The sequence below is a fragment of the Manacus candei genome, unplaced genomic scaffold, assembly GCF_025592945.1.
Source record: "Manacus candei isolate 608988 ecotype Guabito, Panama unplaced genomic scaffold, ASM2559294v1 h1tg000008l, whole genome shotgun sequence".
Lineage (NCBI taxonomy): Eukaryota > Metazoa > Chordata > Aves > Passeriformes > Pipridae > Manacus > Manacus candei.
The window spans coordinates 4,266,235-4,293,622 of record NW_026138056.1 but is presented as its reverse complement, the minus strand read 5'-3'; the positions used below and the strand labels follow the sequence as shown (position 1 = coordinate 4,293,622).

Below are 27,388 nucleotides of genomic sequence, written 5' to 3'. Positions count from 1 at the left end.
TTTTAAATAAAACCCTGCACCATTTTAGGAAATTAACAGTGAAACAAAAATATTTTGGAAAGCTACTGTAGCCTTTCCATCCATTTTGCGTTTCTGCACTCCCTAAACATGGAGTGCCACTTTGCTGGACTTTGGGGCTGGGAGTGTAGGTTGGCTGTGTTGCTGTTGCATGTGTGCTCCTTGCAGCTGACATTTGGAGCAGGCCCATGCCTAGATGGTGGAACTGGCCTTGGGCTGAGGAACCCAGGGGAAGAGCAGCTTCCCCATGTGGGATTGGTGGTCCAGCATCACTTTTCTCCCCCAGTGTGCTGCAGTGGAGAGCTTGTGGCTTGCAAAGAGGAGGACGATACTTGGTGTTATCCTGCATGAACTTCCTGGCAATTCCTGCAAAGAGCTAGCCTATGGCATCTTCCTCCTGTGTGCAGAATGTGTATCTGAGTCCTGTTGGACAGATTTTAGGGTTTGGGGGAGTTCAGAAGGGCAAATGGAGCTTGGTCATGTGGCATCAGCTCCTGGCATCTTCCCTTTTCTTTCCCAGTAATGTAAAACTGATCATCTCAAATGAAGTGGTTAATGTAAACAATTAAAAAAAAAAAAGAAAAAGTACACTGCAAGGTTGATGTGAGATAAGGCAGAGAACCTCTTGACTAACTGGAGCACATGGGTGATTCAGAAAGCCATGCAGCCAGCTGGTGATGATATAAAGCACAAGGGATTGTCTCTTCTCTGTTCCACCTGTGCCAGCAGGCTGGAAGTTTTTTGCCGGATGGCTGTCCTGCCGACTCAGTGAAAGGAAGGCTCTTTGGGTAGTCAGGGCTTTCACGCTGCTGCACCTTCTGACCAGGTTCATGTGGGGAAGGGAAGAGACCTGGAGTGTGAGGCAGCACAACCGCTTTTAAGGGTATGACCTTAAAGGAAGAAGAGTTGGAAAAGCCAAGATAAAGAAAGCTCAGAACATCCTTAAGGCTGCCAAGCCTAAAATTAGATGCAGGCTAGGCTTTGTTTTCCTTGCAGGCTCACATGCCACATGCATCTTCCCTCGTTGGCCTACTCCGAGAGGACAGCGAGTGCTGACGTCGAGGAGCACTTGACTCCCTGGGAATAGGTTTCTTGTGACTTTCTGTACTCCCCATCATCACACGATGGGAGCAGGTGGGCGACACGGCAGAGCTGCTGTCACGTGCGGGCACACGCGGCGTGGTGCTGCTGACAGCAGCTATCCTGGGACTGTTGCTATTGACAGCCAAAGCGTTGTTGACTGCAGGGAGGATCAAAATTATTATTGGTGACCACATGAGGTATCAAGTGCAGAGTTGATGTGACCACATGAGGTATTAAGTGCAAAGTTGACGTTAGGAGTCCATGCACAGAACACAATTCACCATGTCACTTACATGGTTGTTTAAAGCGTGGGCAGTGGATTGGGTACAGGCAGGAGAGGGATGCTGGATACCACATCCCAAATGCGTGTTATAACCCTTCCCTCATAGACTGTCATTTATATTTGGGTGGGGTACGTATTAACATTTATGCTCAAAAAATCCACTCTTGCCAGATGAAAAAAAAACAACCAAAGAAACGCCAAACATTTGGGTATAGCTTGGCCATTCAGGGTGGGCCAAAACAACATTGGGAGCTTATACTTGAGGCTGCACTTTGGTGCAAATATGGCCTGATTCTCATGTCAGTGCATTAAAATGGAGTAGTGTGACCGTACAGTCACTAATGTTTAATATGGTGTATGTCTTAAGCAGACATGCTGTTAAACCAGACTTACTCTGTGAGCTCTGAAACAGGCTATCTTAATTTTATTCAGAATTCACTCAGCACTGTTGTATCCACATTATGCAGCAGAAAAGCCGGTTAAGATTTGCGCTCGCCAGGGAGCCCTGCGACTGAGCAAGAGCCTTTCTGATCTCTTTGCCAGGTTGCTACCAACTCTGCGTGCAATTTGGGCAGTCTTGGAGTGGAGCAGTACAGGTAAACTAGACTGCGGTAGTAGTTCTGGCATCTCTGCTACAAGGGACTGATTAGCCCAGGACATCTCAAGAATGCAGAATTTCTTTTTTCATTTTGCTTCTCCTTGCTTGTCCTTCTGTTTCATCCAGCTGCTTAGGGAAAGCAGTGGTTTTCCAGCTGCCTTCTTTAATCCCCTTTTACTGGACTGCAATTTTAGCCAAGCAATACCTACATTGTAAGGGGGGAGAGGCACCGAGTATAATGCTGCACTAGGGGTTTTATGCTTGTCTCCTTGCTTGCTGCATACCCAGGATAAGTCCTAACTGTTTCTCCAAATCCCTGTGAGTTTTTCTTCAGAATGAAGTGATTAACTTCTGCTGTAAACTTCCCCTTGTCTAGGGCATCCAGGCCTTGTGCTGAGCTTGACAGCATTCAAGATCTCCTGCCCACATAGACTATTAGGTTCTGCTTATCCTTCGTTTCCACTGCCTGGTGAAATATTAGATAACGGGGAAAGAGCTTATCTTACATGCGTCTGAACTGACAAATATGGCAGCCTTTCAGTAAAAAGGCTAATGCAGACAAGGCCTTTTTCCTGGCTGGAATAAGAATGAGGCCGGCACTTGTCTTCTGCCGCTGACAACGGTCAGATGCGTGCGGCATGATTTCCATAGCATCCAGACAGTCAGAGCACCTAATATCTACCTGTCTAGTCAATACATCAGCTTTGCTAGAGTGGGGAGCTGAAGTTTGTCATTGAGGCGGGTTTCTAATGCAGCACGAATGGATCTTTCAGCTGTACTCCAGGGTAAACATTGTAAGCCGTGCAAATTTATTTACCAGCAGTGACAAATAACTGTGTCAGTCACTTTTGTTTTCTTCCCTAAATAAGATATTCTTTATAAATGCCCCTATGGATTTAATTTTTGCAGCTTTATGTGTGGGGGAGGGGAAAACAGGAGGATTTCTTGCTGGTTGAACAGATTAATATTAGTGTTTATTTCCCTCTGTGTTTCTGCACATGAAAAATTAGTTTGTGTTTGGAATCAATAATCTTAAAGGTCTTCTTCAACCTAAATGATTCTATGATACAAATAACTTTCAGAGAGACCCATTTCAAGATTTAACAGTTTTGAGGGTAGCATCTGGGAAACACTGTCCTGATGCTGAGGGGAGTTTGGCTTAACAGCACAGCTGAGAAACTCTGGTTTGCTGTGCCAGGGCTACCTGGAGGGGGAAGAGGAGCAGGAAGGAGAAGGCTGCTTTGCACGCAGGGTGCTGAGCAAGGCCTGTTACTCGTTTCAGAAGTTTCTTGGCTCATCTCAGGCACAGAGCTGTGCTCGAAATTTAACACTTCCATTTTGAGAAAGAATACTTGCTGTTATAATGTGGCATATTTCTGCATTGCATTCATACAGATATTTTGGGAAATTGTTTTCCCAGCTGTAAATTCTAAACTGTACATTTGCTTTTGAATTCTAAGCCACCAGCTAAACCCCAAAGTGTCTGACAACCCAAAAAACTGTGGATCTAGTGGGACAAACTGGTAGCCTTTTTAGAAACGAGGGAATAGAAGTTAATGGGTGGTTTGCTGCAGTATGGTGAAACCCAAGTGTGCTCTGCATGGAGGAAGTGGAAAGAGTTGTTAGTTGGGCAAGTCAGACACACCTAGACAGCATCCTGAGCTGCTGCCAACCCACACAGGGGGTTTGGATCTTTTCCAGGCTTTGTTCCTGAAAATAAATTGTTCAATGGGAAACTTTGAAGATTGCATTGACCAGTGAGCTGTGCCTCTGGCTGTGAGCTTTAAGGGAGAGAACTCAAGCTTCGGATTTGGGCTAGAGGCTCACAGAGAAGAAGCTGTGATCAAAGTTTAACCTACATGTCATTTATTTGCTGGAGATGGTCTACAATTTTTTGTTGTTTCTCCTTATAAATGGGATCTATTTTGGCCTCAGAAATTTGAGAAAGGGCTGTTGATCTGATTATTTAGTTTAGCTATTGACTTGCTTTGTAGCCGCAATTCATATAAAATGATCACCTCTGTATCTATTTCACAGGAGCGAAGAAATTAGGTAACATCTATAAATCATGCAGAATATGTAAAACAATGGAAATATGTGAACTATTATGTTATTTATTTAGTGCTTTGATAGCCATGTTGCAAAACAAACGAGGAGTTGGGGGTATCTTTTGGAACAGAATATACTGCAGTGCCTGCCTTGATCTGCATTAGACATCTGCACTGTGAAGTACAAGTGATGCTCAAAGAAGCACTGAGAAAACAAATGGGTTACAGAACTGTCGTGTTAGAAATGACAAAATGTGTAGGCAATAGAGAAACTTCAGTTTCAGGCAGAATTTTAAAGTATTAACTGAAGAAATAGCAGAATATAGCAGAAAGGATAAAATACGAACATTTTGGAAACTGGGACTCAGTTCTTTATATGACAAAAATTCACACTGTGCTATAAAAAAAAGAGCATTTTTTTTTTCTTTAGCAGAAAAACAGACCCTCAAAATTTTGTGATTTAACACTGGGAACCACAAGTTTTGCCTCTAAAAGTACAAAAAAACCCCCAAAACCAAAAAACCAAATCAAAACAAAAAACCCCAAGCCCAAACCGAAACAAAAAAACACCTTCCTGAAAATTTTTAGAGGTGTTCAGGTTTAAGTTGGCTTTGAGGAAGATATCTACAATGAACAAATGGTCCTCATCTGAGCTTTCAGAGCAAGAAATATGAGAGGACACAAAGAAAAAAATTGCCAGAGTCTTTTAAAATTCAAAATGTCTAATCTGTCTGCCCAAAAAAGGATAGATTCAAGCCGAGAGCCAGTTTGGTTTGTGTGACAGATTCATGTTCCTTATATGCACAGTCTTGGCTTGAGCAATTCCCTTCTTCCCACCTTAGGTGTGTAAACCAGAAACTAGATACATTGACAGCAAGGTAAAGTTATTCGGTGTGTCTTAAAAAAACAAGATAAGCACTGGAAAGGGTGTGCCGTTTCCAATTAATTTATCAAAACTGTGCTAATATGATGACATGCAACTTTCAAGGCAGGAAATACAGCAGGTAAGGTATTGGCAGCAACTCATCCTCACCATCCTGAGTGTCATATGGCAATATCCATGAGCCATCAGTGATGGGTGCACTGAAATTTCTCCTGTGAGACCCTTTTGTATACCTACCACAGCCAGGGGATTGGATCCCTGAGGACAGAGGTGGGCTGGGAAGTAAACTTTATGAGGGAAGTAATTGCAAGTTTGTGCTGCCCTTGGTTGAGACTACAGAAAATAGGAGTGGTGCGGGATGTACAGGGGAGTATATATTGCCCTGCCTGAGGGCAGGGGCTGTGTGGCCCGGTCTTTCCCACATGCCACATGTGTGGTCCTCGTGGTCTAGTGTGCCCAGGCATTGTGCACAGGAGAGAGGGTGCACACATGCACACAGGTGTTTGATAGAGTCTAGCACGCAGTGTGTGGGGGAGGCTGGGATCCTGTGTGCAGGTGGCCAGCACTTGCCTCCGATGTCAGACGCATCCCAGACTCCGCATGCTCGCTGAATATGCTCTGCGCTGGCAAGCTACACACTCTCACGAGTCATTTGTCTGGGACTTATGAATGGCAAAAAGCCTGGTCTGAGCTGCTATGCAGATCAGGATGCCGGCGTCCTGAAATCCTGGACAAATCCCCTTAGCGCTTTTGGTAAATCTGCAGCTGGGATTTAACATTGTGACAGCACATCCTAAGTGTGGTAAAAATAGCCTGTCTCCCAGCACTGCAAACCTGACTCGTGCCCTACAGTTAATGGGTGAGCGGTCAAGGCTGTTTCTTGAATCATTGCACGAATGCATGAAGCAGTGCCGGTGGCAGGGGATCACAGAGCAGCACTGCAAAACACTTCCCTGGCTCAGGCCAGTTCTCTGCAGCTTTGACTTAAAACTCAGCGGATCAGAAGTGTGGCAGAGACCCCTGATCTCAGACTGAAAGGGATGATGGAGAGATCTCTCTGCCCTTTGCTTCTCCAGAAGGCTTCGTCCGCCCTGCGTTTGCCTGGAGGCAGTCTGCAGGGTGTGCTGTGTGGGCAGTGTGTCCCCTCCTAGGCTGGGCAGAGAGCTCAGCCCTTTCCCTGGAGGCTGCATAAGAACATGGGTTTATTTGGTTGTAACCCTTTACCTTAATCCTAATGAAACCCATTTTTTAATTAAATATTAGGACAGCACCGCATGTGAAGCATCAGTAGTTTTGCTGCCCTCTCACTGGAGAAGTGAGAGGGAGTGGATGTGCATACATGTATGGGACAGCAAATTCTCTGTGACCCTGAAAACGAGTATCTTACTCTCAAAACTTCCTCTTCAACAAGGAGATTCACCCAAAAAGCCTTGCCCCGCCCAAACAGGATGTAGTGGTATCTCTTTAGTGGGCTGCACAAAAACGCTACTGGTGAGTCAGTACAATGTCAGATGTGCAGTTGTACAGAGTGGGAACATAGAATGAAGTAGTTTGAAATGCAGCCTCCCATCCAAAAATACCAGCCAACCAATTGTAAGATGCATTAGCTGTCAGTTCTCAGTGTGTCTGGTGAAATTTCAAACAAATTTTGGATTTTTGCTGTCACACAGAAGAAAATGCTATTGCAGCCACTTAGGACCAGCCTCTTGCTTGTTGTGAAAAGGCATCTATCCATTTACCACTGGGCAGATTTTGAAAATGCATCTTTGTAATTTAGGTGCTCACATATCATCTTCAGAAGCATCTTATTAGTCCAAATTACATCTGGTAGTGGTATTGGACAGTGTGTGAAGGCTGAAGTAAGTGAGGCTGTGCTCTGTGGAAGCGCCTCATAGGTGCTGCTGTGGTACTGAGGAGAAGAATGAGGATGACAGGCAGGAAGAGCTGAAGGGACTTGCCTTCAGTCACTGGCAGGTCTGTGATGGAGCTAAGGAGAGAAGCTCAATCTCAGTCTGATCTTGTAGCTGGTAGACCACGCATCTCCTTAAGCATCTATGCTGTATCTTTGGGGCAGTCTTGTATATTCCGTATATGTATAGGGTAATTTTTCTTTTCTTATTTCCTAAAGTCCTCCTATGAGACACTTCAAGTTTAATTGTACCCTACCTGATCCAGTATTATGCTAGGAGTACAGGGAAAATAGTGGATGGAGGAGCAGTGTTAGAAAGCACCTCTCAACCATTACTGAGACCTCAGCCCTGTTCTGGAATCTGTTCAGAAACATCCATCCCTCTGACTGCCTGGGCTCAGTAACGTCAGTGGGACTCTGTTACTCCACATATGAAGCAGCACTGCACTGCCTGTATCATGAGGCAGCTGGTTTTGTTTCTGGCTCTTGGCTTCCACCCTGAAATGATGGTGTCATTGAAACTGCCTAGAGATACAAGAGTTACCCCAGCCTTACAGAGGGTGCAAGAGGTTGGTGGCCTTTGTGTGGTAAATGGTCAAGCTGCCTTCCTGTCATCTGCAGTGTCTTAGAAGTGGCTTGAGTTTGTATATACCATTAATTCTTCTAAAAACAGGAATACTGTCATTGCATTGGGGAGGATTTGCCTCATTTTATGTAAAGTAGATGCAGATTTAAGCTTCATATTGAGTTGCTAGGGTGCTGTCCATCAAGTGATGTTTGGAAATTGTTTTTTAGAAGCTATGCCAGTTTTGACATGCTGCTTTAATATTTTTCTGGCTGCAATAGGGCAAGACATAGAAATCTTATGTTGTCATTGCAGAGCTGTGAAGTGTTCTTTTTTCCTTTTTTTTTGCTTTCTCTCTCTTGCACTGTGTCATATGGAAACCAGATCAAGATTATAAAATTATTGCCCACAAACTGTGATCTTTCTTCTCTTTTGTGGTGAGAACTGACAAGTCAGTGATGGCTTGGTGCTGTTGGTACTAGCTGTTCATGCCGCATGCATTTGTATGTATCAGGAAGTGCCGAACTTGGCGTTCTTCTCAGTTGGCACACAGGCTGGTGAAACGTCAGATTTTTAATTGTGATAAAGTTCACAGAAGAAAAAATTATGACAGATGTTTCCTTTTGTCAGAGCTGAACTGAATCATTAAAATGTGATATGATGTACTATGAACGAGTCAGTGTAAACACCATCCTTGTGAACATGTCAGAAGACTGAAGAACTTAGACCATTCATGGTAATGTTAAAAACCATGTGGCCTGAATGCTGTATTACCAAGCTTTTCTCTTTAAATGCAGAGCAGGAATCTTATGAATTTTTATTGCCTTTCTACAAAATGAAAAGATAACATATTCGGCTTTGGTAAAAATAGCCTGGTAGCTTCTGCAATGTGATTGTCGTTTCTCTGGTGGTTTACTCAGAGGTCTGCTTTTCACAAGGAGCAGTGAGGTATCCCATTCCCATTGAGTGCTGAGCTTGCTCGCCTAATTCCCTCTTTTCTAGAAGATGTATTTTTGGGAAGTCTTACTCCTTTGCCAATCTGAAGGAAGTGACAGAAACGCTGCTGCTTGCTGAGGAATGCCTGTGATGATGCGTTAAAACTGGCTCCTTGTAAGCGGTTATGGAAAAACTGCAGGAAGCATTCAACAACTGACATTATCTGTGGACTTTCTCTGCTGTCTCCTCCTCACATCTCCTGTGTAAGGATTATTGTCCACACGCTCAGTTAGGTCATTAGTCAGAAAAGAAATGCATTAGAAACTTCACGATGCTTCTCCATGAGCTGAGTACATTTTATCTGCAGTTATTCTTGCTGGCCTAAAAAGGCTTGACTAGATTCTGATCCTTATTCACAGTGTTGTCATTTCTCAAGATTTTGCCATAAATTAAGTGGTTTTCCTAATGCTTCATCTGCTGAAATCAAGCATGAATGAATACCTTCATTTTGACATAAAGGTCAAAGAAACTCTGGAAAGATATGGTCAAGGTGTATCCCAAAGGGTTGTTTTACATCACTCTTCTGATTTCTGATTTGAGGGAGCCAGACTTTACAGTTTTGGAATTCTGCAGATTGGGAATAGATTATTTTGTCATAAAGAGGGTTTTAAACTATAGCAACTCCAAATAATTTTGCACATCAGAAATCTCAGTTCTCATCTCTTTTGCGGAGTGCACTGCAAGTGAGGTGAATGTGTTTTGCAGATGCATTTTTAATACTCTTAAACTGTGGCCCTCTTCTCCAGATCAATTACGTTGATTGATTGGGGAAAATTTGCATTTCTGTGTGTGGATGTACACAAATTGTATGCAAACCATGTATTTTATTTTAAGTGGGGCTGTAGAAGCTGGAAATAACGAACTAAGTAATGTGATAATAGTTGTTAATGGCAAATCATCTATAGTTTTTGCACCATGGCAATTTGTGGAAATGCACTGTGCTTTTTTAAGTTAGCATAAGTTTTTACACCTTTCTTGCACCATAGGAACTTAATCCATCATGAAACCTCATTAGAAGCTTCACCATTGTATCCTGAGGCAGATGTGAAATTTGTGTGAGTCACCGATTTGCGATCAAGCTGAAGGAAACTGAGTCTACAGATCTTAGGAAAGAAGCTGCCCATTTGGGATGCATTTACACAGCTCCTTTTGTATAAATCATTAGTGCTATAAACTATCCATTATTGTTAGGAGAAGAAATTTAACAATGCAAATAAAACAAAATACTGTGGCAGAGCAATTTTATGCTTGATTGTAATGTTTAATGGCATGTTCTCATAAAGAGATTTTTCCCATCCTTCAGACCTATCATATCTGTGACTCACTTGATTTCCGATGGTTTGAACATCCCTCATTTTATTCCTAGAGTTGTTTTCTCTAGAGCAATTTCTGTAAACGTGCTGCAGCATGGGGTTACCCAGGGTTAATTTCCCTTATGATTACACATCCAGACAGCATGTATGTAAATGCTGCAAGACAAATGATAAGAAAACTGCAGGATGAAAGAAAACAAATAAAATTCCTTTGTTTTGCATGTAGATCCATTTCTCAGTAATGCAGTTTTCCCTTGCTCACTTTTAAATGTTAACACTAGCTTATATTGGTATTATAGTTCTTTAATAGTATTATTTTTCTATCATCACTGACCCTAAATTTTGCATTCTGTTGTTTCTCTCTTCATCTTTTACTTTCAGGTACTAGATAGCACCATCAGTGAGGCAGAGCTTCGTATCTCTAAACGAGCTGATTATATTAATGTCAGAAATAAAATACAGCTCTTCACATTCTACTTGTATTTTTAGTACCTTATTGTAATTCTGGTTCTGTTTTCCCTTCTTATCTCTGTTCTGTGTCTTGCCCCTAGATTTCTTTTTTAGACCAGAGTTGCTGAGTTTTATTGTGATCTCTAAAGGTTTCTGCACTGTCCAACTTTTTGAAGTCATTCCATACACCTTAATCAGAAAGTACTAAATATCTTGATATTCTGCTAATCTGCAGTCAAGTGCCCGTTGTTTTCTTTTCCTGTCTGCCAGGAAGTTTGTTGGCAATTGAGATTTATGGAGCGAATAATCCACCTGGCAGGAGACTCAGTAACTCCAAAGATGTTCTTTAGTGGAAGAAGGAATGTTCCTTTGTGTGTGTAAAATACGACTAATAGCTTATTTAGCAACCTGTATTTCTACAACAGGGCTTTCAGTTTTGTGTTGGAGGTGGATTCTTGCATATGCATAATTCTAGCACCCATGCTAATTCTGTCCCTCATTTAACTTTCATCCCTTCATCTAGAAGGATAATGCATGATGTGATCTCTCAGCTTTTTAATGTGGTCCTTAGTGCATTTCTTCTAGCTCCTGCTTGAATGGGGGAAAAAAAGATATTAATAATGAGGGATGATTCTTTCCTGTACTTCCTGGGAATTGCCTGGAAACCACGGGGAGCTTAGGCAGAGTAGTCATGCTGCAACCACTGAGACTCCACGGAATCCAGCATCAGTTATTAATTGCTGGAAGAACTCTGAATAACAACAGGATAAAAAAAATACAATGTGATCTTTTCCTGAATTTTCTCTTTCTTAAATGGCTTGGTTTTATAACCACTTAGTAAATTTGAGTTCAAAATACCCCAAAAGCTATGGAATGTGATAAAAACGAAGGATGGAAGGGGTTGCAGTATTTTCAGGGCAGCAGATTTTGCTCACTAATTTTGGATAGAAATAAATGGTGGATTGAATTACTCAGTGACTAAAATACATGGAAGCCCCTGTATCACAGTATTCACCCTAATGGATACCTGTGTGAAATTTTGGTTCTCGGCCACCTGGTTGCTTTGTCCCTTTAGGGATATTTTCATGGTCTGAGTAGCCTGGGTTGATTATCTCCCTCAGATTTACAGCTGCCTTTCCTTGCCCAGAGTTTCTCATTCCTCATGCATCAGCACCAGGAAATTCTGTACCTGTTTTTCAGCAGTGGCAGGGGAGCATCGAAGTTACCAGCAGTGTAATCTCCAGGGTAAACAGGGCCAGGGTATTATGCTCACTGTACCATTTAACCCTGCTGGAGGAGACGACTGTAAATTGCCTGTGTCGAGCCAACGTGCGAGGACTAATAGAACTGCAGTGGGGATAATTCATAAGTAGATTTTCTCACTCGCCAGTGTAAACAGAGCCAAGGCTAGTCAGGTCTGAAACGGTGATTACTTTTAAATCAGCATGTTATAATTCAGTGTCCCTGATTGAACCCTCCTTCCAGTACAGGAAAACAAACCACTGCATTCCTGGCCAGCACAGGGACCACTCAGGCTGTGCAACTAACTGTGCATATGAAGGACTCCTTCACTTTCCTAATCCTTCCTATTAATGCAGAGTAAAGAATAGCTTTAACAGGGAGTTAATTTAGAGGCCTTAAACACTGGCTTATTACCTCCACCAAACTTACTTCTTTTGGGTTGTTTTGCTAATCTCTCCACAGTGCTTCCATCTGTTGTCCCTTGCACCTAATCACATTACACACAACATAATACATCTACATACGTATCTGCTGGCAAATAAGTTACTTGAATTTACTGCCTATGAGAAAAGCACTTTCCCTTTCCCTGAGGTGGTGCCATTCTTCTGTAAATGTGTTAAGTTCTGACAAACTTAACCTATAAACTCCAGATTTAACCAAAAAGGTAAAAATTCACCCCAGGAGGTGGCAGTTTGAGCGGTGGGGGCATGGGGCATTCAGTAGGTACATCTGCAGTTGCCTGAAGCCTGTCCAGGTCCAGAAGTGGAGATGGTCCTGGTCTCCTGCTCTGCCCCTCCCTGACCATCGCTTGTATCCTTTTTTTGTGTTGGCATCAGTGTTCACGCAGCAAGCAATTTGACTTCTTCCCCTGGTCTGGCTTATTTGTGCCTCGGCCATGTCGCCATCTGCAAGTGCACTGGGATGGTAGGAAGAAGCCGGGGCCATGCTGCCACAGCTGCTAGCTTGACTGGAGCTGAGACTGGATCAGGCAATGATTATCGGGGTAGTTCCAAAGACCCACAGGGCTGCTGTGTGGGCATCACAGCCTGGCTGGCCAGGGAGTGAAAGCATGGCTCCCCCATGGCGGGCATGTGTTGCCCCAGCATGGCTTTGACCATGAAGCATCATCCTGATGCTGCCTGGAAGAGTCACGTGAGGACATGTGGCCCTGCGTGAAGTGTTAATGGTTGTAGATTTATGCCCGTTCCAGATGGATTTGGGGCTGAAGTTACGCACGTGGCTCTGAGCTGCATCACAGCGCAGGGAGGGGGAAGCACCTCTCCACAAATACCTGCCATCCACATTCCCCAAGTGAGTGACCCCAAGGGGTTGACTGCAGGCAGGAGGAAACACACCCTTATTTTCCAGTTTCAAGACTGTGGTTTTTCTCTTGCTCTTCAGAGTAAGGGCTGGCCAAGAGCCTGCCCACAGTCAGTAATGTCTTTGGAAAAGCAGAGAAAAAAAAAGGATAAGTAGCAGAAAAACGAAACTCATATTGAGAAAGCAGCATCTGTCCAGTTTTGGTCACCAAAACATGACTATGTTTCCTTACACTTGAGATTAACACCTTTACTAATAGTAAAATAAAAAATATCAGGTTTTGTTCTTGCGGGTTCCAGAGTGAGTTTTTTTGTTTTCCCAGTACTGACCTGAGGAGATAGGTCAGTGAACGCATCCTTTATAAAATTTCACCTAAGTGTTACCAAGTTTAACTAGCCCTTGGCTTTATCATTAATATGCTAGACTTCTAATGGCTTGTGGAGGAGCATTAGAACTCTGTGTGCCAGAGCCTACTTAAGGAACTTCAAGCCTGTAGCCAGGGCAGCCATCCTGCTCAGAGGTCATGGTGGAGCCTGCTACTGGGAGGGGAATGTCAGCAGGAACCTGGCCCCCCATCCTTGTTGACAGATCAGCTTTTATGGGCTGTCTGGCATTTGGTGCACGGTTGTTCAGTCCCTAGAGGGCTTGATTTTCATTAAACAGTTCATGATAAATTCTTAATAAATAAGTGACGAGCCAAATATTATTCTGAAGATATTCTCAAGGATGCTTATCAGGTGCACTACTAATGGATACAGAAGTCCGTAACCATTTTGCAGTCATTGTGCCTGCACTTGTACAATAATATTAAATAAATTTTGGTGGGTAGGGAAGTAGTGGGCTAAAGAGGGAGTAAAGGATGTTATTTCTCAATGTATGTGCCGAATCCCCAGTCTTGCCAAAGCAGTTGTTTTATGCTGTAGGTTAATGCCCTTCAGAAACTGAAAAGACTCTAAACACACATGCTTCATTTGTAGGAGACCAAAGTACAGCATTAATGCCAATATATTAATTTGTTTTGTTTTCTGCTTTCTTTGTAGTCTTTAAACTACGCTCATCTAAAACCAGTTTCTCATTTTAAACATGAGGTTGGGGAATGATATATGTGGGTCAGCCTTTGGTTCAGAAACTTTGTTTTACAATGTCCTTGACAACAAAGAGTTTGCAACAGGAAGGTAATTGGCCTCAGCAGCAACTCTGTACACACAGAGTGGGTATGCCCACATAACAGCCACGTTTAGAAGGCCTGTCTGTTGAATTAATTGTTTTCAAAGTAGTCTAGGGACAATCAGATTGTAGTTTTGAAGGTGCTCCATATCTGCTATCTGTACTGAATTACTTCTCTCTGCTGGTAACAGTTGGTTAATACTCCACTTGCACAAAAACATTCCATCGACATATAATTTAAACTCATTCTGCTTTTCTAGGAACTCTCAAAGGATATTTATTTACAGTCCACAATCACTGTCCCCCAGCTTGACTCTTCTGTTTGGATTGAGGCCTTAGACCTTGCAGTATCAAGCTAAACGTCAACAACAGTTTAATAAATCCAGACAGTGGGGATAGCCTGTAACCAATTGAGAGGGCCCTGTTACGTGCCGTGGATATATATAGCAGGATATGTCTCCCTAATATTTTTAGCCCCCTGGCTCTTCATAGTGCTAGCTTGATAGGTGACTGCAAGCAGGCCTACTCATCTCAGCCTCTTTCCCCTCCTGGTTTTTGCTGCTTGACTTTGAGTTAGGAGATAATTTTTTTTTTTTGAGGCTGGTCCATGGGATTTGCAAATATGAAAGATGTGAGGAGCAGTGGGTCTGACTGACCCCCTGGAGTGTCCTGGGGGCTTGGACCGTTGTGTGTGAGGGAGAGCAGTGCTGGTGTGAAGCTGATCTGAGCAAGCCCAAGCCCAACTGGGAGAGGGGCCAAAGCCTCGCCAGTGCTGAGGCCCAGCTCCTCTACTTTCAGGAGCTCCCAGGCCAAGTGCAGACCAGAGGGTGAAATCTCTTTTCTTGCTCATGTAGACACACAGCGGTCTTATCTGGTGCTTTGGGGATGTCACCATAATCCAGAGAAGTAACTAGGAACAGGAGGAGGCTTGGCCATGCTGGTGAAGCCAGTATAGGAGGAACATCCTGGGAGTTGAGGGACATGGCACTAATAAGGGACATAATGCTAATGGTACTTCCCAGTGTGGCAGGGACACTGTAGGACTGTGCTGCTCCTGTGAGCAGCAGGTGCAGGGACAGCCGTAAGTACCTGCTACTGGCTTCCATTGCAGTGCTCTGAGTGTGAATACAGGTGTAGACAGGCATGGGGAACCCATCTGCCTGGGTTCATCAGCCAGAAAGGCATCAGAAAGGCTGGCTTAGTGGGAGGGAGGGCTGGGGCAGGCACAGTGGCTCAAGAGCGGCAGTGAGGTTCAGGGGCAGGCTGGCACTGCTGGAGCTGGGAGTTTCACAGAGCTGGTCAGGCTGGAAGGCACCACAGTGGGTCATCTGATCCAACCTCTCTGCTTAAGCAGGGTTGTCCTAGAGCACTCGGCACAGGATTGTATCCAGACGGTTCTTGAATATCTCCAGTGAGGGAAACTCCAGAACCTCTCTGGGCTCCGTTCCAGTGTGCTGTCACCTGCACAGTAAAGAAGATCTTCCGCATACTCAGGTGGAACTTCTTATGCGTCAGTTTCTGCCCGTTGCCTCTTGTTCTATTGCTTGGCACCACCAAGAAGAGCCTGGCTGCATCCTCTTGGCACCCTCCCTTTAGATATTTGCACACCTTGATGAGTTCTGCCAAAGAAACACACATGAGACCGGAGCCCATGTCCCCAAAATCCCCGGTGTTCTCCTTCTCCTCTTCTTCTATTTTTCTTTTATAACCTCTCGATGTTACAGGCATTGTTCCTTCTGATGGTTATTATTTTACAGTATTGCTTCAGGATGCAGCTCCCTAATATTTTACACACGCACGCACGCACGCACGCACACACAACGCACACACATCCCGACTCCCCGTATGACTTTGGGTAAGGAAGCCGCGGCCGCGCAGCTGGGAGGATTCCTGCGATTACTCTCGCTGGCTGCGTGGCGCTGGGGGCGAGATTTCCCTGCCTGTGCCCTTGGGAGCGCCGAGGCCCCGGGGCGGCTGTCCCGCTGTTCCCGCAGTCCCTCACTCCCGGCCGGGCGGGGCGGGGCGGGGCGGGGCGGGGCGCGCGCACTTGCGCGGGGGCGGTGCGGGCGGCGGCGCAGGCGCGGGCGGGCCGGGGCAGGCGGCGGATCCGGGGTGCCCCGAGCGCCCGCCGCGCCGGGCCGGGCTTAAAGAGCGGCGGGGCGGCGGCGCCGGGTAAGCTACGCACCTTCCTCCCTGCCCGCGCTCCGGGCCCCGCGGCGGGGCTCGGGGAGCAGCGGGGCATCATCGCCTTCCCGTTCTTTTTGTTCTCGCCGGTTGACGTTTTTTTATTTATTTATTTTAGTGTTGGGGTTTTTTTAATTTTTAAAAAAAAAATTTATTTTTTTTTTTTACTATTATTATTATTCCTTTCGCTCGGGACGCGGATCCCGGCGGGCCCCTGGTGCCCGTGCGTGCGCGCACCCGCGCGGCGGGGGGCTCGGCGGGGCCGGGGGGCGGTGGCTGCGGTCCGAGCGCCGCGGAGAGGCGCGGGCGGGAGCTTGTCCCTCCGTCCGTCCGTCCGTCCGTCATTCCGGCCCCGCGTAGGGCCCGGTGGGCCGCCTGAGGACGGTGTCTCTCCCCCTTCCCCTCGCTGGATGGAGCCCGGGGCCGCCGGTGATGCGGGGGCTGGCGGAGCGGCTTGAGCCCCCCGCCCGCCGGAGGCGAGCATGTCCAGTGAGCGGCTTAACAGGACAGCGGTGAAGGATGCGCGGTTAAAAGACCTGTTGTTGGAAAGAGGTACCCGCGTGTCCGCAGGGGCAGGGATGCCGCGGGATGCGGTCCTGGGTCACCGGGCAGCCCGGCCGGCCCGCCCGGGGAGCGCCCGCCTGCGGAGCCGCGGGGCGCAGGGCAGGATGCGCCCGAGCTGGGGGGTCTCCCTGCGGGGGAGTGCTCGGGGTGACGGGCTTGTGTAGTTGCTGGTAGGGTTGTGAATTATTTATCTCTCTTCATGCTTTTCTGAGGTGTTTTCATTCAGCGTGTAGTTGCCTTTTCCGTGTTGGGCGTTTACCCTGAAACATTGTGTTTTGGTTTGGGGTTTTTTTTTTTATTTATTTCCCAGGAGAATTTTTGTTAGAAATGTTGATTCTGGAGTGTAAAGAAACGTATATATGTGAGCGTAATAGACGTGGGGAGGTAAAACCATATAATTTATCTTCCTGAACCCCCTAACCGGCCCCCCCCCTCCCGGTCTCTTTTCCGAAAGGAAAAGTAGGCAGGAGGAGATGCCTGTCTGGAAGGCGGTGGCCTGGCAGGTGTTGGGCAGCAGAGCAGGGGAGGTGGTGGGGGCCGGGGTGACCCAGTGCCTGTCAGCAGCCGCCAGGAACTATTTAAATGGCCTTGATCAGTGCCAGCAAATACAGACTGCTGCTGCACTTGTGTCTTTGCTTATTCCTGTTAATAACCTAATGAGCAGCAGGAGTGTCAGTCTGGAGAAAGAAGAAATTAAAAATTACCTTTCTTTTCCCTGTACTTTCCAGTGAGGAAATTGTCCTGAGCCTCAGTAAGGTGTTTTGTTGCAGTTTAGTGTTTGTAATGTAAAGCTGGAGTTGGAAAATCTTTTGTACTCACACCTGCGTGCTCTGCTTTTTATTTTCTTTGTTATATGACCATGTTTTAGTCAAACACTTTCGAATTATTCCCTCCCAAGGGAAGTGCTTGCAGACCAAATAATTTATTTCTAATGGAGAGGTACTGTCCCTTGCCACTGAAATGCAGGGGCCTTGATAAATTTAGAAGACTCTGCCCTTGGCAGACAGAGAAGTAACATGTCATTGCAGTGATCTCTGCATTCTAGGAAAGCCTAAATCAACATTGCTTGTTTTGCATGTTGCCCTTTAGCAACAGTCTCTCAATTTCCAGTCTAAAGTATGACGTGGACCCAAATAAAAGGTTTGGGTAAAGAAACCATTTAGTACTTCAGTAGCCACAGAATGTGAATTGCAGTAGTTGTCAACTGTGTAAAGTCTGTATTCTGCACTTCTGAGCCAAGAAAAACTGATTTTTACTTAAGTGTGGTTTTGGTGGGTTCCTTTTTTAATTAATTCTGTACTTCCTGCTTTTTGATCTTTTGGTGCTGACATTGTTAACTTCCAGTTGCAGAAGAGAGGGGAAAAAGAAAGGTTTGCTGCACTGCATATGGGATTGATAGCAAAAGCAGAGCACGAAACACTGACTAATCAAATTCTTTGAAAATGTTAGTGGTCTTAATGATGAGTGGATGGTACTTAACAGCAAAGAGAAATTAAGTGAGAGGTGTATTTTTGCCCTTAGCTTTAAGTAGGCTTAGTTACTCCTACTGAGGAGATTGTGGACCCTCAGCACTTAGATGGTGGTGTGGCTGTGCCTGCTGGTAGCTTGTGGCAGACAGGTGGACCTTGACACCAGCCTCCACTAAACACCAGCACACTTGCAGCATCTGTGGTCTGAAGTTTTGTTCACAAGAAATCTTAAAATAATGAAACAGCCTTGCATTTCCTTTAGTTCTACCACAGGTTCATCTTGGATTTTATGTGTGAATGGCATTTTTCTACCTCAGCTTCGTAGTCATATTGTGTCTGCCCAAATGTGTTACTGTCACACAGAAAGCTGAGAGTCTCTACAAATTGGAGATCGGAAGGGGGAGGCTTGTTTTCTGATATTTACTTTGTCTTTTCATCTTCATATGTCATTATCTCTCTTTTCATGTTAACTTTTTAAAACAGAAATTTAATATTGGTTCCCTGATGTTCATGTTTTTGCATTCAAGAAGTAGTGCCCTTTTTGGAAAGTACTGAAACTGAGCAACTTGTGCTGCTTACTTGCTTTTTCTACCAGCCTAGCAACCAAAGACCTCCTCCCATTAACTGGAGTTGTCTTTCAAGATGAGAGCATTCCCTGTGAGCAATGCGGTTTCCATAGAAATATCAGCAACTCAGTAACTCCAAAGGGCAATTTTTCCCCTTGTGTTGCTCATCCTTGCTGCTCCAGTGTAACCAAAAGGGTGCAAGAGTGACTCATTTCTAAATATATTAATATTTTTAGTTATAGGCAGGGCTTCAGATAAGATGATGGGCTCTAATGGACTTCATTGTAATTGTATCTCTTGCAACATCCAAGGCCCTGGTTTCATTTTTAACCATGGTGGAACATACCTTGTTTTAGAGTACCACATCTCTTTTTACATTTTCATCTGAACGGGTAAGTCCTAGAAGAGTTAACTTTACGCTAGTTGGGGGGAAGTTAGTAATTGAAAAAGGCATTGTGTGTAGATTCAGTAGGATAAAAGTTTTCCACTCTAGTTAGATAGCTTTCATGCTATTTAGCTGATAAAAAACTAAGGGTAGTGTACTAGATACAACATCCTGATTCCGCTCTACATGACCTCTGCTCTGAAGCTTATGGAACCCTCTGGACTCTATTGGCAGTACTGGTGGCTGTTAAAATGGGGGGGGGTTGTGTGTGTGTGTGGTTTGTTGGTTTGTTTCCCCCACACAGTGAAAACATGTTATCCAAAAGGCTTGTCTGTGGTGTTTATGCTGAGGAGTTTATTACCTGAGAAGGCTGCAGAGAAGGATCACCAAGAAGCTTCTTAATTGTGACCTGCAGCCAGTCATACCAATCAATTTGCTCTGACAAAAATTAGATAATTTTCATACGTCTTAGAACAGTTTTCTTCACCAAGCTTTGCAGAATGGACAGCAGTAGTATCACATGCCAGATCAATCTTGATGAAATAATGAGTTTTTTTTCAGATTATTGCTTTGATGGTTAATTTTGTGTGTTAATGACACATTTACCTCTTTTTTTTTTTTTCTTTGTTTTAGCTGAACTGGAGTTTGTTCAAATCATCATTATAATCGTGGTTATAACTGTTATGGTGGTAGTGATCATCTGCTTGTTGAACCATTACAAACTCTCCACACGCTCTTTTATCAACCGACAGAGCCAAAGCAGAAGACAGGAAGAAACTTTGCAGACGGTGAGTATGAGCCCCTTGCACCAAATTCTTTTTTCCTTGTGCTGTATGGGCCTGCAGAAAAGCCTCCTGAGGAGCTCTGGTACAGGCAACTTGGAAAAACTTTTGCTATCCCTTGTAATACTGCCTATAGTTAGGTCTCTTGCTGGGGTTGTATTTGTCATTAGGAAACAAAATCAAAACATAAATTTAAGGCATGCTGTCTTTGATTATTTTTAGAGCCTGCTATGTTTTATGTAGCCTGTATTCATTTTGCATTTGGAGGCTCAGATATGACATTCTGTTTGCTGCTGCTTTAATTTGAAAGGGGAGTGGAAGGGTAATGAATGGAGATTACCTGGGTTACAAGGATTTGAAATACACCTTGTTGTGACTTTCCGTATATTTACTGATACCCTGGAGTATTATTGCTGTTACTCTTTTGTGAAGCTGCAATAGCTGTTTGCTGGATCCAAAACACTGTCCCAGTAAGGGCAGGAAAATGTAGTGTTTGTTTCACTCAAACACATAAAAGAGACTAGAAAAAGGATCCCTCCAAGGACTTGAAGTGTTTAAGATGTGTTGTTACGGAGTCCAAGACTTAAGATGGAATCTCAGTCAAGACTTGTTAAGGCTGTATTTAGTCAACCCAACAGTAAATGGGCACCTAACTTGCTTTGTGAGCCTGGAGTTTGCTGAGTGGGATGCTCTGCTTCCTTGTGACGGTTAACCACAGTCTCCCTGACCTTGGAACATCCCCCTGAAGCCAAAGCTGTGCAGTGTGCTGTGGTGTTGGAGGGAGGTCCTTTCTTCTGATATGCTTTTCAGTATCCCCAGAGTGGTGCCCTTGGCCTCTTTGCTGACAGCAGTGGGTAAGAGGCCATTTTGGAGGTAGCCTTTTGATGTGTTGAATTCCTGGTAAGAGCATTGGGTTCATACCTTCATTTCACTGTCAAAAAAAAAAGTCCTGATTGTAACCGAGAGATGTGGTCCAGTAATGGTTTACACCACTTCAAATTCCACAGTCTTGCCTTTTTATCCATCCCAGTCCTAGGTTTCCTCCTTCTTTGTGCTCCTTAGGGAGCTGCCAAGGTCATGGTGAGAGGCCTCAGGGAACCGCTCTGGCTGAAGGCTAATTGTTTGGTTTTGTTTTTGGTTGGTTTTTTTTTTTGGTTGGGTTTTTTTTTTTTTTTTTTTTTTTTTTTGTTTTGTTTTGTTTTTTTGTTTGCTTTTGTTTGTTTGGGGTTTTGTTTTTTTTGTTTGGTTTGGTTTTTTTGTTGGTTTTTTTTTTTCAGCTTTTGGGTTTTATTGTTTGGTTTTTGCTTTGTTGTTTTTTTTTTCCCCTTACAGTTAGATTTCAGCCAGGTCAGTGAAGGAAGTGTCCAGGCAGGGGAGGGAGCACTGACGGGAAGAGGCAGGGATGCCAGGGCTGGACCTGAGAGTGCTGTGGAGCTGCACCCCTGGCAGTCTTGACAATTGGCAGCTCTCTCCTGAAAGTCAGCTGTAAAGTGTGACAATGGAGGATCCCCAAAGCTCTTGCTTAGCACATCACCTGTGCCCTCTTGCTGGGGTGAATATCTCTTACCTTGGAGGCTGTGGAGGGGGGCTCTTAGGAAAGGAGCTACCTCCTCAAGGAGAAGTTGCCTCATTCCTTAACACTTTGATAGTGTAGGAATGCTTAACTCTAATTTGGTTACAGATGAAACTGGAACTGTCATACCTTAACATTGTGGACTTCAGGGCTGGAAAAATTGACTAGATTAATTTGAATGTTGCTTTGAAATGGACACTGTAATTCAAAAATCACACTTCTGTCTGAAAAACGTTGGCTATAATTGCTACAAATGCCTAAAATGAAATAGTTTCAGATAAATGAAATGCATTTTCATCTTCACAAATCTTTTAAAACTGCAGTAAGCTGTCAAATGCATGAAGTAACCCATTATTTCCTTTGTATGGTTCATTAGTATTGTCTGTTATCAGAGCCAGTGGTGGGGTTTTTTTCTCTTGTGCACAAGGGAGAAAATATCACCCTCTTGTGAAGAACATGCAGTTTGGCAGCAGGAACTTGGAAGGCACTCTAGTATCCAGAACTGCTTTTAAATAATTTTTAAAACACTGACTCAGTTTCGGTTTGACACCCTTATAAGTAATGATAATCATAGCCGTGTGAGCGCTTTGTGGGAATCAATGATTGGATGGCAAGAACTGGTTACTAATTCTTCTGAAAACCTTCTGGTATAGGTTTGTCATCACTATTACTCATCTGAATTTCTGATAAGCTGAAGCTGTTCTTACAAGAAGGCCATACTTGTAGGGGATGAGGCTTTAGAGGTCTCTAAGTTCAGATGTCAAAAACATTGAATTTTCCTTGGGTGTTAGAAGGAAATTCTGATAGAAACTGGCTGTGCAGTACAAACTTTTAAAAGTGGTGTGGTGCATGAGGGTCAGAAAACCTCTGTGATGAAGAGCTGAAAACAACCAGTCTGTTCTCATTGTCCGTAGTGGAGTGAGTCACACAAGAATGGACAGTGTGAGCAGTAAGATGCAGGTTAGATTATACACTTTTAAAATATATTTATTTTTTCAACATGCAGGCCTTGTTCTGTGTGCGTGTGCTATCCATAAGCAGATTCGCTTCCAAGGGAATATTTTTTAACAGTATATAGACTCTGAAAACTTAATTGATTAAAATTAAACTAAAAAATTAAATGTTTATTAACTGCTAATGTCTGAAGAAAATATTAGTCTGACTCAGGCCTTCTGTTGGTGGAGAAATAGTGAATGGAAATAGAGGAAATTCAGATATATTTCTTGAAAATGGTAAAGCAAATTAATTGGCTCTTGGGTAGTTCCTGTGGTGAACTATGAATTGAACACCCTGTCATGTAACTGAGGTAGCAGAAGTATATCAAGGTGTAGAATCCAGCCTTTCCTGTTTAGATGAGGCTTTTTTTTTTTTTTTTTTTTTTTGGTCCTTTTGTTGCCTTGAATTTTCCTTTTCTTCAAGCCTGTCCTATTTCTAGATAATCATGCCTTCCAACAGCTAAGTGGTGGCTGAATTGCACGGGTTTCTGGCTATATAAAGACCAACTATTGAACAGGTGTATCACTTATTCTGGTTCATCTACAGAGTGTAGTGATCAGATAAATTAGCTGCTGCCTTTATTACCAGCCTCACACCTGTAAAACTCATGGGTCAGACCTCAGAAATAATGAAATAAAAGGTATTTGTGGATTTCTTTTTCTGGTTGAACTTCCTTTATGTTTTAAAAAACCAAACAAAAAGATGGAAACAAACATCCCCAAACAAAACAAACATGATTTAAAAAGTATGGTAATGAGAATTTCAAATTCCAGGCCTAGGTGGAAATTAGAGTATTAAAAAGATGAAATACCACTGCAGTCACAAGTGTTAGTAACATTTGAAAGACAGAAAAGGTACCAATCATAGAAAAAAAGTTTCTCCTTGACAAGCACATGCTAAAAAGTCATTGTTGTGCACCTGTCCTGTCAATATGCTTTTCTGTGTAGCCACCACTTCGTCGATATCTTTTTTTCTTTTTCATGGTTTGTGGGGGTGTGGGTTTTTTTGTTGGGTTTTTTTGTTTGTGGTTTTTTTTTGGGTTTTTTTTTTTTTGTTTTTTTTTTGGTTTTTTTGTTTGGTTTTTTTTGTTTGTTTTTGGTTTTTTTGTTTGGTTGGTTTTTTTGGTGTTTTTTTTTTTTCTTTAGTTTTTATCCCTTCTGGAGTCTCATCTTCCAGTCTTTTGCCTGGTCTTTGGGTTTTTTTATTACCTTGGCTACTGCGCTGAGGCTTTAAACAGTTCACAGCCAAGGGCAGGACAAACACTGCTCAGGAGTAGTGCTTCTGCAGCAGTGCTGCTGAGGATGCTGCCTACCCTCTCCTTTAATAGTGAGGGTATTAAACACTCCAGTCTTGCTTTAACATTAGCAGGAGTAAGAGTTTTGTGGTCATAACTGTGAGAGGTGGAATGATGCTGAGTGACAACCATGTTGATGTGAGTGGCAGTCTGAAGTAAGGCTGCAAGGTGCTAAATGGTGTCCATATCACAATGGATAAAATACTGAACAATTTCCCCCTGCTGGCTCATCCATCAGCGTTTGGCTTCACAGCTGGGAGCAAGCCAAGGTTTGCAGAACACCTGAGAGGGATAAGAAGGCTGCAGGGTGTGGAATATACCAGGAGCATGCTCAGGGCTGTTTTACTAGGTCAGCACAACCTCTTGTGGGGGAGCAACTGATGCTACTGGCAGTGCTGGGGGGTTTTGGGGCAGAGCCATGTGGGAGCCTTAGAAAGGTACATCCATGCGCAGGGTAGTTGTGTCTGGTATTCCAGGGGAGTTACATGTTGCAGCATTGCTGGCTGTGCCTTGGGAGGATTGACATTGTACTGGGAGGGCAGCCTTGCTGCTAACCAAAAGAATCCTGCAGGAATGTAGGTAGCCTCAGCTGAGCTGCTGCTGTGGCACTCTGCTGTTTGCTGGGACAAAAGATAAATCTTGCTTTCCTCATGATTAACTCTTAGTGTCATCACCAGTGATTTCCAGGGGGACATTGATGGGAAAGAGATTAACTAAGTGACTTACAGGGAGGTACTTAATGAGCTTCTGATGTTCCTAAATTCATTCCTTCTTTCCATCCTGGTGGCTTCTGTCTTTGCGTTGTCTTCTTTTATAAAGTGGATGTTGAAGGAGTACTGAACAGTTGGACTGCCCCAGGCCTACTCCTAGCAGCAAAGTCCCTACATCCATCACATGAGATGCTCATCCTGGCCATCCCCTGCCTCCCAGCACTGAGGGCAGCACTGCTGTTAGGGCTAGTCAGCTAGCATTAGAACTTGCATTGATAATGGTGGTCTGGAATGCCAAGCTCCAGGAGCACTGCTTAAGAAATACTTCCCTCTGTCCTGTATCAACTATTTCAGAATAAAAGGGGAACATCAGGAGGGTGACAGAAAATAATAATAATTGACAGCTTGGGGATTTGTTAGTAATTTCAAATGTTAGTCTTTCCTATTGGTCTTAAATTGTTTCCTACTGATTTTGGCATTATTCCTTTTGTTCCCTGCTAGTGTCCCTGGGCCACTCATTCTCACTTTCTTACTGACATATGCAAAAGAAAGAAAATCCCACTGGGAACAAGAACCCAGTCTACAGCCAGGAGAGTGTGAATGCTGTAGATTACCCTGCTTTGCCAAATCTTTTTGTTTGTACCAGTCATCAGTTGGCAGGGGCTGGACGTGTACTGTATTCTCCTGCTGTCTCCTTGAGGGACACAGGCTTGCCTTTCCTTAGGAGAGTGTTACCAGGAGGGACAGTGTGCATGGCTGCCACACTTTGAAGTCTACCGTAGTACAGTCAACGTATCTTTAATAAGGGCAGGATTGTCTAGGAAATCTGCAGGTAGGACTAGAAGTGAGGAGCCCTGGCTCTGGGTGGCTCCTGACTCAGTGTGTCATCCTGGGCAACTTGCTTCATCTCCAAAGGAGGACGGGATAATAGTACTTATTCCCTTCAATTAAATGAAATGAAGATTACCTGAAGTGATGAAGTGCTGTGAAGTTGAAGAAATAAAAGTTTTAAAGCATTAAGTAACAGAAATAATTGCAGTAAGTGTAGGGAGGCAGATTACATGTGAGAGATTTGGCACTCTCCATAATGCTCTAGTGCTTCTCCTTGGTACTGTGCACTGCTCTGCCAGACACCGTCACCTTTCCTGCCCTTGAGGAAACACAGCTTTTAAAGGAACAAGCAGTCCTTCTGCAATACTCGTCATTCAGTTGGGGACAGCACAATAGTTTGTTTTGCTTGTGTTTGGCAGGGAAAATGTTGCCATCTTCAAAGCTGCGATGGTCTGTAGCACCCAGGAGGAGACAGGGAAGAACAAGCCCCTGTGCCTTCCTGGAACGTTTTCAGCAAGCCACTGCTTTAATGTGGTGTACTGTACCACCTAGGGCCAAAATAGGAAACTACAGTGCTGTCTGAAACATTTCACTTGCAAAAGAAGCATATATATTTGGGTGTACACTAATATATGAAAAAAAAATAAAATAAAAATCTGAGTTAGGGAGAAAAAAGGGACCTTAATGATTTTAATGCATTTTTGACAGTGGAAAATTGACTTTTGTTTCTCAGGAAACATAATTTCAGGCGGAGTTCTATTTCTCAGGAACTTAAAAAGTGGAGAAAGCCTGAAAATCTCCTTAACAGTCAGGAAAAAAGAAAAGTTTGGATTATACGGGATCGTCATGGTTTAACCCCAGCTGGCAACTAAGCACCACACAGCCACTTGCTCACAGCAGGATGGGGGAAAGAATCAGGAAGGTAAAAGTGAGAAAACTTGTGGGTTGAGATAAACGCAGTTTAATGGGTAAAGCAAAAGCTGTGCACACAAGCAAAGAGAACAAGGAATTCATTTACCACCTCCCATATGCAGGCAGGTGTTTGTCCACATCCAGAACAGCAAGGCTCCATGATGTGTAACGGTGACTTGGGAAGACAAATGCCATTACTCCCGAAAGTCCTCCCATTCCTTCTTATTCCCCCATTTCTGTATGCTGAGCATGATGCCATATAGTGTGGAATGTCCCTGTGGTCAACTGGGGTCACTGTCTTGGCTGTGTCCCCTCCCAACTACTGGTGCACTTCCAGCCTCCTCGCTGGTGGGGTGGGGTGATGAGCAGACAAGGCCTTTACACTGTATAAGTGCAAACACATCCCTGTGTTATCAACATCATTTTCCTCACAGATCCAAAGCATGGCCTTATACTTGCTACTGTGAAGAAAATTATCCCTGCTGAAGTAGGGGATCCTTTTACTTTGTTACAGTTTGAGATTTTGTTACTAAGTGTAAATTTTTAGCTATAACTTCTCCTGACTTAAAAATTGTTCTTTTGTTAAGTGTCTTTCCTGCTCAGCTGAGACAGTTAGATGACACTGTGTGCTCCAGTGTTTAAAAATGTCCTCAAAAAGTCATCTTCCTACACTGTTTAATTCTAGAGGCTCTAAACCTTTGTAAAATACAAAATAGCAAATTATCTTAGGCTTATGCTGTCTCCTAAGCTCTGTATACTGAGTTAAATAATCATCACCATAAGATAATTCACCATAATTAACTAATCACTCAGCTGAATTTATTAAATGATGCTGTTATTTAAAAACCTAATCGCAAAATTAATTTCTGTAAATTGTTGTGAAATCCAAAAATGGCAAAGGTCAGCAAAAGACATAGGTGGATCCCTCAGATTGTTCTTGATTAGTGTTATTTGTAGGTGCTAGGATTTTCATTTGAAAGCCTAACAATGTTAAAGATTAATACAATATAGATAATAAATGTATAAGCTTTCTCTGCCTGTTACTTTTAAGTATTGAAGCTCATGCCTGAAGACCTTTAATCTCTTTAAGAGGGAGCAAGTTGAGGTGGCTAGCTACTGAGTAACTATAAGAAGCAGGTAAATGAGGTACTGCCCACATCAAAAAATGGGTAAATTGGTTTTGCTCAGGTTTAATCTTATTTGTGCATACCTGAGAGCTACTTGTACAAATCTCTGGGCATTTGGTG

The 27,388-nt window shown here is 43.7% G+C and overlaps 1 protein-coding gene across 5 annotated transcripts in view; it reads left to right on the top strand.

The window, feature by feature from the left end:
* Positions 1-27,388, top strand: part of LDLRAD4 (low density lipoprotein receptor class A domain containing 4) — a 286,166-nt gene that overhangs the window by 243,597 nt on the left and 15,181 nt on the right. For 2 of the 5 annotated variants that reach the window (XM_051773843.1, XM_051773832.1), the window contains exon 5: positions 19,677-19,831. In XM_051773843.1, the coding sequence (XP_051629803.1) occupies positions 19,677-19,831 (155 nt within the window). Of the gene's footprint in view, positions 1-15,966; positions 16,048-16,412; positions 16,612-19,676; positions 19,832-27,388 lie in introns of those variants that run through there. The other 3 variants (XM_051773876.1, XM_051773865.1, XM_051773854.1) reach the window with 3 other exon arrangements.